At 44.9% G+C, this 15144-nt stretch overlaps 1 protein-coding gene across 1 annotated transcript in view; it reads left to right on the top strand.

Moving 5' to 3' along the window:
- U2SURP (U2 snRNP associated SURP domain containing) overlaps positions 1–15144 on the top strand; it is a 214043-nt gene that overhangs the window by 181674 nt on the left and 17225 nt on the right. Inside the window, 3 exon segments of the mRNA XM_075340786.1 lie at positions 5672–5831; positions 13267–13377; positions 14210–14328. Coding sequence (XP_075196901.1) covers positions 5672–5831; positions 13267–13377; positions 14210–14328 — 390 coding nt within the window.

Consider the following 15144-nt stretch of genomic DNA (forward strand, 5'->3'; position numbering starts at 1 on the left):
GTAGGAATACTTTTCCAAACTAACCGAAGTTGTGCCCAATATTAAAGGAGTTTTCCCACCAACAAAGTTAATTTTATTCAATAGGTCTTGGAATAATAATAATAAGTTTCACAATTGGATGTGTAAAAAAAAAAGTTCTTGTGTTAATCTTATAAATGTGTCCCTGCTATGTACTGTGTAATGGCCGTGCCTGACCGTACAGGGACATGGTCTGATCATACTACATCTCCTGGGCCACGGAGGACATAAAAGAGAGTATACAATTATTACAGCATGGGAAAACGGCTGATTCTTTTATTGAGATAAAGCATTTCCCTTCCTGCTTTTAGAAAAATGCTTTACCTCAAAGAAAACATCTTTTCCAAACTTGTGCTGTAATGTCTGCATACTTTTTTTACTTCCTTCCCTGCCCAGGAAAGATATGTGGTATGATCAGACCATGTCCCTGTACGGTCAGACATGGTCATTATCGGTCATTATGGATATATCAAAGAAAAAATGGAGATTGAAAGGACGCCATGTGGAACTTATTTCTATACCAAAATCTATTGATTAAAATGAACTTTGTTTTATATCCATCCAGTAAACTGCAGGCATATCGCTCGATTATGTCAACATTTTATGATCCATGACGGTCAAACTTTTTGGACCTAAATGATCCTGAAAAGGTGGATGTTTTGCTAGATAGCCCAGTATCTCCAGAGGTTGAAATTCCTATTGTTCAGTAATGAAGACATATTCTAGCTAAAATAAAAAGCTCTTTAAACATAAAATTTGCGTTGTGTAAATTATCTTGCCCTCTTCCTGTCTTTGTTGACACATTAGTTGGAGGTGAGGAGTTGTTCTCTTGACTTCAGTTGTACCAACCAGTTTAGTTATATTTTACAAAGCAGTAATTTATTTGTATTCCTCAAGTAATTATGAAATATTTTTTTTTTGGTAATTGCAATTGGGGACACAGGGCCATGGGTATACGTTCTCCCATTAAAAGGCTGGATTTGCCAAGAAAGGAGTCAAAATTGCTGGACCAATCATAAATACGCATACTATTCAACATTGATGACAACAAGCGTAGATGGAATGAAGGACTCATTACGGAATGTCAAGATGTAAAGCTAGAACATAGGTATCCTACGCAACACAATTAAAAGAAAACAAAGATATTGACTACTGCCAGGTACAACCGGAACACATTTGAGTTGGATGGTGATAAACTGGAAGTTCTAAACAACTTCAGCCTACTTGGATCACCCAAGATGCAGCAACAACAGAATTCAGTAAGAGAATAGTTATCGGCAAAACAATGAAGCCACTGGTCAAGGTCTTCAAATCAAGAAACACAACTTGTACATAATCTGGCCTTTTCTGTAGTAACTTATTGATGCGAAACCTGGATGATGAAGAAACAGTCAGAAGAAGAATCAACGCCTTCTAAATGCGGTGCTGGAGAAGGATGTTATCAAAATCATGGATGACAAGAAGCACAAACAAATCGATTTTGGAACAAATCAAGCCAGACATATCACTTAAAGGAAGCATCATCAACGTACAAGTTGCCTACTTTAGACACCTCATACGAAGACAGCAATCAAGGGAGAAGGATATAATGGTCGGAAGAATAGCTGGAACAAGGCTAAGAGGAAGACCAGCAACCCAATGGCATGACCCAATCAAGATAACAGCAAAGACGCCCCTAGTGGACCTATGTAGGCTTGCACAAGATAGATCTTCCTAGAGAGTGTTCATCCATCAAGACGCTATGGCTTGAGATCAAGCTGAAGGCCGTTAAATAATTAAAAGGTTAACACTAGGTAGAAAAGAAAACGTGATGGTCTGAACCCTTTCCTGTGATACTAGGCAGCTTAGTTTTAGATTAGTGTCCATTGGAGGACAGACATGACCTATATCAGTTCTTTTTGTTTTTTCTTTCTTTTCAATAGTCTTTTCTTTTTTCCTGTTGACAATCCCTGGTTTGGGACACCACCCACTTCACAGTAGAGTTCATACTTGCACTCACTGTTGATCACTGATCGGCCATGACTGCTGTCAGAGTAGAGTTTTTGTCCCCATGATCTATTTGAGGACACCAAAGCAGTGACCAAAGATTTTGCAGGGGTGAGATTCTGGTTAGAATCTGTCTCCTAGAGGTCTCCCTTCTGAGTTTTTCAGCTTCTTTGGCTATATTCTGCACTTTTCCTGCCATTTCTCTGCATGTATTTACTGGTCTTCATCACAATTTTGCGTTGTTCCATGGAGGTTTTTGTCTGTCATGAGTCCCCTCTTCTTTGAATCGTAGTGGCTTTTTCCTGCCTCCGATGGCTGGGTAACCTCACTAATCAAGGCCCTGGCTTTACTTGCGGCTAGGCTACAGCTTTCCTTACCTGCACAAAAGAGCCTGGAACCTCCCCAACATCATTCCCCCTCCCCTGGCTCGTGAGGTTGAAGAATGTGTGTTGTTTTTATTTTTCACCCACTTTTGGGCTATTTATTAGGGAAGGGGTTTATTAGTTTCCTACCATTTGTCTTACAGGCTCCAGGCTGTCTGCTTTTCTGAAGGCACCTTTTCTGTGTCTTTTCTCCTGTCATACTTTTTCGCCACAAAATGCCTCTAGATGGAAGATTAAGCTGCTTTCTGCCACCAGCACCATACAGGGGACACATCTATGGCTTACTGGCTCTTGTTTAATGGTAGCAGCCCTTAATGACCTTCTTTTTGTGTGTGTGTGTGCGCACATACACTAGTGGTCAAAATTGAGGCAACACCTTGAAGATTTATGAATTTTTAGCATTTTGCCAATACAAATCCAAATTTCATGAATGTTTTTTATTTCACAGTAAAGTTCTTAAGTAGAAATAACACTCTCATATAGAAACACAATATTAGCAGGAAATTTGTTCATTTGTCAACAAATTGGACACTATTGTCACTCAGATGACTGTGGGAGAAAAGCCATTTATTTGACCTATTTTCATATCTAACACTGAAATGTTAATACTTACTTGGATAGCAATTACCTGCAGGCTACCAACTGCATCTCTGGACATGCAGCCCCATACCATAACACTCAGAGGATGCTTCATGGTGGGTACTGTACACTCTGGCAAGCAATCCTCTCCAGTTTGTCGTCAAAGATAGCGGACACCGTTGTTACCAAAGAAGGATATGCGTGTGTCATCGCTCCATAAAACATTTCTCCATTCCTCAGTGGTACATTTAGAATGTTCTTTGGCCCACTGCAGACATTTCTGACGCTGTCATTCAAAAATGGCTTTTTACGTAGTATTCTGGCTCTTAACTCCGCGTTTACCAATAGTCATCGGATACTGTCACTTCAATGTTGACAAGCTCCTTGTTGATGTCAACAGCAGTTGATTTCCTGTTTAGAGTGATTCTAGTAATATAGCTAGAAAACTGAAGCGCTGATAGGGTCTTACCAGATAAATAACGAGGTAATATATAATATAATACACTCACCAATTGGGGTTGTGAAGGATCACACCCACCATAGATAGCATGAGATAATGGCGGCTGCCGCGGCCCCACGTGGAAATGTCTTCAGAGTAGGATAACCCCTTTTTCTCCTCCTACTCTGAAGACATTTAGGGCGATTCTAACAATTCTACATTCTTCTGAGGAGTTGTAGCCTTCTTCCTTCCTCTACCTGGTTTATTCTTTATCAAACCAGTCTCTTGAAACCTCTTACACACTTTGAGAACTCTGGCCGATGAGATCCCTTTTCCAATTCGTGCTGTAATTTCCCAGTAACTGTACCATTCTTCTCTTAAAGTAACAGCTTTGGCTCTCTTCTTAGGTGACCATTCCTGTCTAATACTGCTGGCCATTTCAAAAATCTCAAATTTTAATAAAAAATGGTGTGAAAATAACTTGTCATTATATCACACTATTAAATCGCAAATGTAATTCATTATTAAATTAAATCGAAGCTTAATTTATATTAGCTGGCTACCATACACAGATGCAGTCATTAATGCTGCACGTAAAATAAAAGTTAATCAAGTGCGTGTCAATTTTATATCATAAAATTCAGAGCCAGTATAACAGAATAAAAACATGTAATTGCTTACCTTTTGATGACAAACTGGCTTTAAAATCTAAAAACTGCCTTTTAATTGCACAATATCTGTCTTAAATCACACCCAGCTCACTATAAACAAACATAGAATACATATCGCAGAAGAGGGCGTGTGTTTAAGTACGGTATGTCAATGAAAACTTTCATTAAATCTTGGTGATGCTGAAAAACTGCAGGTATTGCCTCAATTTTGACCAGTAGTGTATGTCCACTCCTCAGGCAGCTCCCCATGAAACTATTCACATACTATTTATATGCTTGCTCTGTGAGAAATGTTTACCATGCTTTCACCCAGGCATTTTTTGCAGCCAGTGCCTTAACTTCCCTCCCACCCTTTGCTTCAACTCAAGTACTGAGAGCCCCAAATGGGTCAATTATGGACCCATTATGGATCTCTTTGTTGGACCCATTCTGGACATAAAGCGACTTAACCGATTTTATAAGATTTTCTATGAAATCACTTCATCCATGGTCCCGTCACTGGAGCTAGGGGAATTCTTTCTGCTGTAGACATACCTAACGCTTATCTTCTTTATATCTATTGGTCTCACCAGTGATTTTCCTCTGCTATATCTCTTCCCTCTCCTTGTACTTCTTATCTGAATTTACAAATGGGTCAAGCTGAAGGGCAGTCTGGCAACCTGATCGCTCTCACCTGGCTTCGCCATGCTGCTAAAACCTTATCCAACTGTTTGCAAGCACTCCATGGCTACTCCCTCCTTTTTGCAACCTTCTGTCCCAAGGTCATCTGTTCTGCTCCACATTGCTTCAGCTGCATTTAACTGGCTGTTAAAACCAAGGTTCTTAGATCTAAGCCTCTGTCTGACTGTTGTCGAGACCTTGCTGCCTACGTTTGCCTCTGCTTGGATACTTGGAGTTCTTAGTTTGGCATCTGACCTCTATTTCTCAGGCCTGCAAGGCTGGAACCTGGGTTTCTGTTCATATATTTCGCAACATTCTACAAGATCCAGTCTATGGCTTCTGGTGTCATCTTGGGGTGTACGGTGCTGCAGGCAAAGTTCTGCAAGGTTACTTGTTTTTTTGCCATACGTTGGAATTGCTGTTGAACGTCCCACAGTTCTCTGTCCCCTAATACTATTAATGAGAGGATCAAATTTCTATACTTCAAAATCCCTTTCTGATTGAATAAATTGTGTTTCACCGCTCCCACTCTATATCTTTTCTCTTACCAAGATCAGTTCTTGCCTATTTGGTTTTCTTCCCGGGGTTGAGATCTTGTTCCTGGTTGTCTTGTGTCATAGCATTTTTACTGCTTTTGGGTGGCTCTGCTGCTTTTAATGGTAAAGTGAGCTACCTAGTGTCTGAGAAAAAAATGCACAACCCACCTGGCAGAGACAACAATTTTCTGTTGTCCTAGTCCCTAGTTGCTGAATTTATACCTGTGGTCCTGTGTACGCCAATGTATTGAATGGGAAAAATATTTTACAGTAAGTGCAAAAATCCTATTTGATTATATTGTTGATTGTAATTAGATAGATGGACCTGCATGATGTGTACCATTGAAATGAACTTCATCATTGGGTGCTAAAGTATAACTAACCCTAAATCCATTTTAGTCAAGAAGAGGAAAGTGAGGATGAAGATGACACACAAAGTTCTAAGTCAGAGGACCAACACTACTACTCCAACCCTATTCGAGATGACATGTCTGATTCCAGATCCATGAAATACTCTGAAATGAGTGAAGAGAAACGTGCCAAACTACGAGAAATTGAGGTCAGTGAAAAGAAAAAGAAAAAAAAAGCTACATTGTGCACTGATTTCACTCCGGTGAGATGTTTTACAACAATTTAACACATGCTATAGAGTTGTTTGTTTTCAATTATGTTTCCTTTGCTTTCATTAGGTGCTTTTCTGGTATCTGGTGAAAAATGGCATTGAGAAAAGAAGTCTTTGCCATTGAATCACATTTGTAGCAATGCGTCCATTTGTTCATGTCACACACAAGATTTTTTTCCAAAATATTATGACCGTTTTCTAGAATCAAAGTTTCACAAGATTGTTGAGGACTTAATGCAACTCCCATGTATACAGAGTTGTGTATTCCAGACTTAAAGGGAATCTCTAAGCAGGTTTTTGCTATATAAGCTAAAGCCAGGATGATGTAAGGGTTAACCCAAAAAGCTCAGGCAGGCCTGTGTTGTCAAAGTCCGATCTTTTGCTTATTTGCCATTTTTGTTTTAGCAGCAGAACCCTTATTGTTGTGGCTAGCTGCCTCCTGCACCAAAGCCAGCACAGCCCTTGCTGTGATTGACACCTCGCTGTCAATGTACAATCTCTGTTGAGAGCCTGGTGTGGGAGGGACCGTTCCCTGGGCTCAGCTAAATGAATAAAGCTAAAAAATGCACATTGTGTCAGAATTAATCTAAATGATATATCATTGGATTTAGAATCTCTTTGCCTATATATGCTGCTCTCAGATGAGGTAGCAAAAACCTGCTGACTGATTCCCTTTAACACTATAAGGTAACCTTTACATTCAGGTTTTACATGCAGATTTGGCATGGTGAAATGCTAAAATGCACCCATAAACTGCATTGTACCGTTTTTGAAACAAAATTCGCATTGCAATTGTACATTTCTCTGACGCCTCATTGGGGGACACAAGACAATGGGTGTTATGCTGCCTATCCATAGGAGGACACTAAGTAGATGCAAAAGCATAGCTCCTCCTCTGCAGCATACACCCCCTGGCCGGGCCAGGCAACCTCAGTTTTAGCTTAGTGTCTGTAGGAGGCACATCTTTCAAGGTTTTGTTATTTTTTGAGGGCGACGGTTTCCTTTTGGGACCAATCTCCCAATACCATCAACCTCCATGTACCCCCTCCTGCGACGCTGGATCCTGTGCTGCCTTTTACTGGACGACGGGTCCCACAGACACTGATTTTCCAGAGCCCAGGGCAGAGGCACAATTCCTCAGCCCCTCTTTGCAGGCTCTGAGTTGAACATGGCACCTGTGTGGCCGGACACAGCAAGCTGACTCTTCTATTTCCACTGCCTGGACTGAGGCAGTGTTTAAGGTGAGATCCCCCCTGACTGGTTTCCCAGACAAAGGGAGAAAAGACGGTGCAGGGAAGGCTCCCAGGAATACTGAATTTACAGTATTTATTATGAGAAAGTCCCTTGCTGTTTGCAAGGAGGAGAGCCCCAGGGATCATGAACACACAGTGTTAATTTTTCTTTAACTGCATGCTGGCTGGAGGAGGGGGAAGTCCCTCGCTGTTTGCAGAAAATCCTGCACAGATAATTTACCGGTGGCGGGGGGAGGGCCCAGAGCTCAGGAACTCACACTGTTTATTTGCTCTGCTTATTTGCTCTAGCTGCGTGCTCTGATTGCAGGAAAGCCTGCAGAGATATTCCACCGGCGACAAGCTGTGTGCTGACTAGAGCGAGGGGGAGAAAAACTCACAAAAGCTCCCTTCCCGCCGTTTTTTGCTACAGACAGAAGGGGGGCACACTGACTTCTTGGCGCTCTTTTAGCGCTAAGCCCTGTCCCCCGCGGTCGCGATAAGCCCCGCCCTTCCCCAGGAAAGCGTGCGAAGTTCTCCACAGAGCTTACTCCTTCCTGAGGACGCAGGACCATCGGCTGATTCTGGTGAGGTACCTGCTTCACTTGTAGCTCTGCTGAGCATTGCTCACCCTCCTGGCATACTCCTATTAGGAACATGCAGAATTCTAAGGTTACTAAGAGATTATTCAGCCTGCACTGCCTGCCACGCTGAGCTACCTCTTCTCTCTGTGAGTCCTGTGCCCCTATAGCCCCCCAAGAATTCCCCCGCCACCACCGCCGCAACAGTCAGCCCAGAGCCTAGGGCTCCCAGCCCACCAGAATGGGCACAGTTTCTGTCCCAATCCATGGAAAAACTCACAGAACCTGGTGCTGGCTATGCACTGTCGTCCTCCACACCCTTCTGGGTCACTGGACGGCACGCAGCCTGAGGATACCCCTATGGAGGATCCTTCTGAGGTAATCCGGGCACATGCTTCACCGGTTGCAGGGATCAGGAAAAGAACACACGGTCGGGTGTCTCCAGCACTCTCTCATGGCCCCCATGGCTCTCCCTCGGGAGCACACAGGGCAGGCTCTCCCACATGCTCCACGGCTTCTGAAGAGCTGGAGGAGGGAGAATGCTGTTTGTACCAGGAGGATTCCTTGGTTTCATCCTCCCCAGATGATCAAACTGCAATAGACTCCCTTATAGCAGCAGTCAACCAAACTCTGCATGTGGAGGATCCCCCATCCACTACCACTGACCATGTGGTCTCCTTTAAGAGGGCAAGGAAACCCCAAAAGGTTTTTGCTGATAACCCAGAGGTTCAGGATATCCTCACAAAGCAAAGGGAGAAGCCTGACAGGCGCTTCGGTAACCGGAAACTCATGGAGTCCCGGTACCCTTTTGCCTCACCTGCCCCTAAGGGCTGGGCCGATCCGCCCTCGGTCGACCCCCCCCCCCCCCGGTCTCCCGCCTTGCCACAAAGACGCTCCTGTCTTTACCCGATGGTTCCTCCATCAAGGACCCGACAGACAGACAGATGGAGCACCTCGCCCGCTCTGCTTTTGAGGCTGCGGGTTCCTCCCTCTCGCCCTTCTTTGCCTCTGTGTGGGTCGCAAAGGCGATCTCGGCCTGGGCAGAATCCCTTAACACTTCGCTTGAGGAATCCCAGTTCACTCATACCTTCACAGAGGTAACAGCTCAAATTGCCGCTGCGGCGGAGTACCTCATGTAGGCCTCCATGGACGCTGCTACCTGCGCAGCGTTTGCCGCCTCAAATACCATAGCCATCCGTAGAGCTCTCTGGCTCCGACAATGGCGAGCGGACTCTGCTTCCAAGAAGTCTCTCACGGGCCTTCCCTTTTTTCCAGACCGATTGTTTGGCGAACGTCTGGACAAGCTCATTTCTGACGCCACGGGAGGAAAGAGTACCTCCGTCCCCCAGCTGAAGTCCATGATGACCTTCACCAGACGTCCACAGTCCTCGTTCCGCTCCTTCGGAACTCATTGGTTGGTCGACATCCCGTGCTGTCCCCGCCACCGGCCACGGACTACGCTTGGACCGACCTCAGCTGTCCCCGAAACCCACTTCGTCATGGCAGCCTAGACCGAAACAGTCCAGGACCAGGGAGACTCGTCCACGACGTTTTCCCCCCTCATGACTCCTTCGGCGCCCCGGAAGACACACTCATTGTAGGAGGGCGACTGCGGCTCTTTCAACACATCTGGGCTGCCGCCTCAGATGACAAATGGGTGCGAGACCTGGTGTCTTCCGGTTACCAGGACCCGACCCCCGAGTCGGTTCTTTCTCTCAAACCCCCCAAAGACTCGAAAACGACGCAAAGCTTTTTTCTCAGCAATCCACTCGCTCCAAACAGCAGAAGTGATACCTGTCCCGGACGACGAGAAGTTCAGGGGGTTTTATTCCAACCTCTTTGTGGTCCCCAAAGAAGATGGGTCAGTTCGACCCATTCTGGACCTCAAACACCTGAACAAACATGTGCAAGTATGGAGATTCAGAATGGAGTCCCTAAGGTCCATTATTGCATCCATGGTTGAAGGGGAATTCCTCGCCTCCATAGACATCAAGGACGCGTACCTGCACATACCCATCGCCCCAGATCACCAAAAGTTCCTCCGCTTCGCAGTTTAGGACTCCCACTTTCAATTCGTAGCTCTACCCTTCGGCCTTGCCACCGCACCAAGGGTCTTCACCAAAGTCATGGCGGCCGCCATGAGCGTCCTTCACGCCAGGAGAGTAGTCGTTCTCCCTTACTTGGACGACCTCCTCATCAAGGCCCCCTCCTTCCGCGACTGCTCAACCAGCGTACAGATCACTGTGGACACGGTACGCTGCCTTCTACGTCCTCCGTCTCGCTCCATTCGATTCAGCATGAAGGTGCTCGGCAGGACGGTGGCGGCCATGGAGGCAGTACCTTTTGCTGAACTGCACCTCTGCCCATTGCAGCTAGCCCTTCTAGCTGCCTGGGACAAGAGCCCCTTCTCCCTGGACAAACATCTTCACCTGACGCCTTCAGTCAGGTACGCACTCCGCTGGTGGCTTCGGTCCTCATCCCTATCGAAGGGGAGATCTTTTCTCCCAGTGAACTGGCTGGTCCTGACCACGGACACCAGCCTCCTAGGCTGGGGAGCAGTGTACCGGCACCACACTGCTCAAGGACGTTGGACACCCCAGGAGTCTTCCCTGCCCATAAACATCCTGGAAATCTGTGCGATCTTCCTCGCGCTCAGGGCGTTCTGCCCTCTGCTAGCGGGTCATCAGATTCGAGTCCAATCGGACAATGCGACAGCTGTAGCCTACATCAATCGGCAGGGGGACACCTGCAGCAAGGCAGCTTATCTCGAGGCCCACAGGATCCTCAGCTGGGCCGAATCGACAGGGTCAGTGATATCAGCGGTACACATACCGGGAGTAGAGGACTGGTCAGCAGACTGCTAAGTCGCCAAGGCCTGGCCGCCGGAGAGTGGTCTCTCCACCCAGAAGTGTTCCTACACATCTGCACTCGCTGGGGTACACCAGACGTGGATCTAATGGCCTCAAGGTTGAACGCAAAGGTACCTGCGTTCATAGCCAGGTCACGCGATCCGCAGTCCATCGGCGCGGATGCTCTACTCTGCTCCTGGCACCACTTCCGCCTGCCTTACATAATTCCACCTCTACCGCCGCGGGTAATCAGGAAAATCAAGGCAGAGGGAGTCCCGGTGATACTGATAGCACCGGACTGCCCCAGGCGCGCCTGGTACGCCGAATTAGTACAAATGCTCGTAGACGTACCGTGGCGCCTTCCAGACATCCAAGACTTGCTGACCCAAGGGCCCATTTCCCATCAGAACTCCAGAGCCCTGAAGCTGACGGCATCGCCACTGAGACCTGGATATTAACAAGAGCAGGATTCACCCCTGCTGTTATCTCCACCATAATCAGCGACCGAAAGCCTGCTTCATCCCGTATTTACAACCGTACGTGGAAAATCTTCCTTTCATGGTGCAGGGAAACTAACGTCCAGCCTCTGCCTCTGGTCATCCCCAGAATTCTCGATTTTCTGCAGGTTTGCTCTCAGTTCCCTTAAAGGGCAGGTCTCAGCGCTCTCAATCTTCTACCAATGCCGCCTGGCTCAAAAACTACAGGTCAAGACCTTCCTCCAGGGCGATTCCATCTAGTTCCCCCTTACAAACGGCCACTGGACCCATGGGACCTCAATCTCGTTCTGGACGGTCTCCAGAGGTCCCCCTTTGAACTTCTCAAGGAATCCTCCCTTGCTCTTCTGTCCTGGAAGGTAACGTTTCTGGTGGAAATTACGTCCATCAGACGGGTTTTGGAACTGGCAGCACTCTTTTGCCGCGAGCCTTTTCTGATCTTTCACCAGGACAAGGTGGTTCTGCGCCCCCTTACGGATTTTCTTCCAAAGGTTCCTACCCCGTTTCATTTGAACGAGGACATTGTTCTGTCTTCCTTTTGTCCACACCCAGTTCATAGTGTGGAAAGGTCTCTGCATTCGTTAGACCTCGTCAGAGCTCTCAGATATTACATATCCAGGACAGCCCCCTTTAGGAAAACTGACTCTTTGTTCGTCATTCCTGAGGGGCCTAAGAAGGGACAGGCAGCTTCAAAGGCGACTCTGGCTCGCTGGATTCGCTCTGCGATCCAGGAAGTCTACTGCTTGCAACTCAAGCCCATTCCTAGTGGGCTGCGGGCTCGTTCCACGCGAGCAGTTGGCGCTTTGTGGGCCATTCGGCATCAGGCTTCAGTGGAACAGGTGTGTAAGGCTGCGACCTGGTCTAGCTTACATACGTTTTCAAAGCATTACAGAGTCCATACCCAGGTTTCAGCTGAGGCAAATCTGGGTAGGACAATTCTGCAAACGGCAGTAGAGCACCTTCTCTCAGTAGGTGCTCCAGGCTGTCTGGGACTGGTTCCTAGTCCTTGGGTTGCGCTGTCTTGTTTTTATTTTTCCCACCCATGGACTGCTTTAGGACGTCCCATAGTCCTCTATCCCCCAATGAGGCGTCAGAGAAAAACGGATTTTTGTGTACTCACCGTAAAATCGTTTTCTCTTAGTGATCATTGGGGGACACAGCACCCACCCTGTTGCCCTGTTGGGCCTTGGTTCTCTCAGTACCTTATTTGGTTATGACTCTCTTTTTTTTTTCTCATGTTCCTCTGTTGAGAGAAGATTTTACTGGCTTTTTCTCCTACTGCTTGTGTACTAAAACTGAGCTTGCCTGGCCCGGCCAAGGGGTGTATACTGCAGTGGAGGAGCTATGCTTTTGCATCTACTTAGTGTCCTCCTATGGATAGGCAGCATAACACCCATGGTCCTGTGTCCCCCAATGATGGCTAAGAGAAAACGATTTTACGGTGAGTACACAAAAATCCGTTTTTTCTGCTGCTGATCTGAAAACTATTTCAATAAGTGTCGGCGTAAAGTGGTTTTCACAGGTATATATTGCAACATGTAATCTGCTACAGGAAGCCTAAAGCTGACCATTTGGATTTCTGCATTGGTTGGATTTGCAGTTTAAATTGCCTCAGATTTACCCCACTCAATAGAACTAACCCACAACTGTCTACTCCCCTTGTTTTTTGGGTGGAATTCACTTCATTAAATGACACATCAATGGGTTTCCCATTTTAAATTGATGAGAGACAGGATTTTGTCACATTTTGTTGCAAGATATAAAATCTGCATCAAAAACACTTTTTGCATTGTGAACGCACCCTAAGAGATTTGCACTAATACACAGATGGATATTATTGATAGAATAACTTTTTTTAGTCTATAATCTATTAGGAAAAAAAATGTAAACATTTGCTGCTATTGGAAGGAAAGTATGGGTGTGTTGAATGAAGCTGTATTAATGTGATGGCACGCAGTGATCCTTGTGTTGTGTAGGTTCATTTCCATTCCCCACCTACTGTCTCCTCCCCAAAACCCTTTACAATGTAATCCCGCAAGGGCTGAGTCCTCTGCCCTCTGTACCAGTCTGTCTATTGTTACTTGTATATGTATTCTGTATGTAACCCCCTTGTCATGTACAGCACCATGGAATCAATGGTGCTCTATAAATAAATAATAATAATAATAATTCATTTTTCTCTTCTTCTTCTTTTTTTTTTTTTCTTGTCCGATTTTAAGCTAAAGGTAATGAAGTTCCAGGATGAAATAGAGTCTGGTAAAAGGCCAAAGAAGTCCGGACAGAATATCCAGGAACAGGTTGAACATTATAGAGACAAGCTGCTCCAGAGGGTACGTCTGTTGTTGCCGTAAATCAGACCTTAAATTCTTTTACCAGTTTATAGTTGTAACTAGTGATAGTTTTCTTCTTGGATGTTTGTTGTACAAAGTTCTCCTTTCTATATTCTTACAAAGTTCTGCTTCTAATGATATATGTTCTACTTGTACTGCTTTAGTATCATATTACCGCTCTATAGTGTGTATTCATTTAGCTGAAAATGTCCTTTTATTGTTCCCAGTAGCCTTGTGACCCCTCGTTTTATTTGCCGTCACATATTTGGTTCCTTAGGGAGAATGTCCAAGTGAACTTGAGTAGAATGGATTAGTCCCAGAGTTCATTAGAGCATCAGATTCACGATTACTGTAATGGTGGAGACATAGCGGTGGTGTAGAGTGTCTGTAACAATAGGTCACCTGTAGTCTCCGGCTTATCAGGTAACCACCTGGCTTTGGGGTCTCTCGTGGTTTTCAGCTTACAATAGTTATGATCTCGCTGATTATCTATGGGAAACGTGAAGCTTTATTTCATGCCCTGGCCAATTGATTACTCCAGATAGGAATCTATTATTATGGAAATGTGCTCCGGTCATTGATTTCTCAGGTTTTATTCTCTAAAACTAATTACCTAGTATACAATAACCGCTTTCTGTACGTGCTATGTAATTGTGTATTCTACCAGAGAAAGTCATGGCTTCCTGGCATTTTTGCTTAGGTTATTTCTACAATATTATTTTATAGTATGATTCATCAGTAAAATATAGCAGAGATGAGCATGTATCTACTTATGGTACCACAAGGTGGCAGTCTATAAAAGTACAACTAACGCAATTGTAATCTCGAACAGGAGAGGGAAAAAGAAATGGAACGAGAAAGAGACAGAGATAAAAAGGATAAAGAAAAGTTTGATTATCGATCAAAAGAGAAGAAAGAGAAAGATGACTGTACACCAACCAGAAAAGAGAGGTAGGTAAAAATTCAAGGTGTTTTTTAAAAAGTGCACACAATATATGGAAACATCCAAAAAGGGGTTACTAGTATGAAAAGAAAAAATCTAAATCGTATAAATATTTGGGGTGATCGCCCTTTGCCTTTTAAAAAAGCATCAATTCTTCTAGGTATATTTACATACCGTTTTTTAAGGAAATCAGCAAGGAACATCTTGAAGAACTAGTCACAGATATATATACTTGCACAAATCCTTTGGTCTCTTCCTTTAATTCCTTACAGGCTCTATATTGAGAACAGGGCACTGTGGAATCCACATCATCATTTCCAAGACAACTTTTTCTTTTTCTGAAGATTAGTTCTTAATTATATTGACTTTGATTGCCCAACAGAGAGAAACAATTTTGAACCAGTCTGTTACCTTCTTAATGGTATTGCGTGAAGGATAAGTACTTGGATTTCTCAACAATGAGGACACTTTTAATCCTGACCCAATGCCACTCTCTGCAAGGAAAATGTATGTTCATCCTGTGTTTACATGGTTTTCCTTTGGGTTCTCCAGGTTCCTGCCACAATCCAAAGACCTACTAATAGGGAATGTAGTTTGTGAGCCCCAAAGGGGACAGTTATGATAATTCTGTAAAGTGCTGCAGAATAAGTTGTTTCTATATATAGAAGCACTATAAATAATCCCCCATTTATTTCTGAAATGCAGCCCCAGATTTCTCAAAGACCTCTACAATGCGTCACTTTCTTTGTCGCTCCATTGGGAGACCCAGACAATTGGGTGTAAAGCTTCTGCCTCCGGAGGCCACACAAAGTATTACACTTTAA

The sequence above is a fragment of the Anomaloglossus baeobatrachus genome, chromosome 3 (genome assembly GCF_048569485.1).
Source record: "Anomaloglossus baeobatrachus isolate aAnoBae1 chromosome 3, aAnoBae1.hap1, whole genome shotgun sequence".
Taxonomy (NCBI): Eukaryota; Metazoa; Chordata; class Amphibia; order Anura; family Aromobatidae; genus Anomaloglossus; species Anomaloglossus baeobatrachus.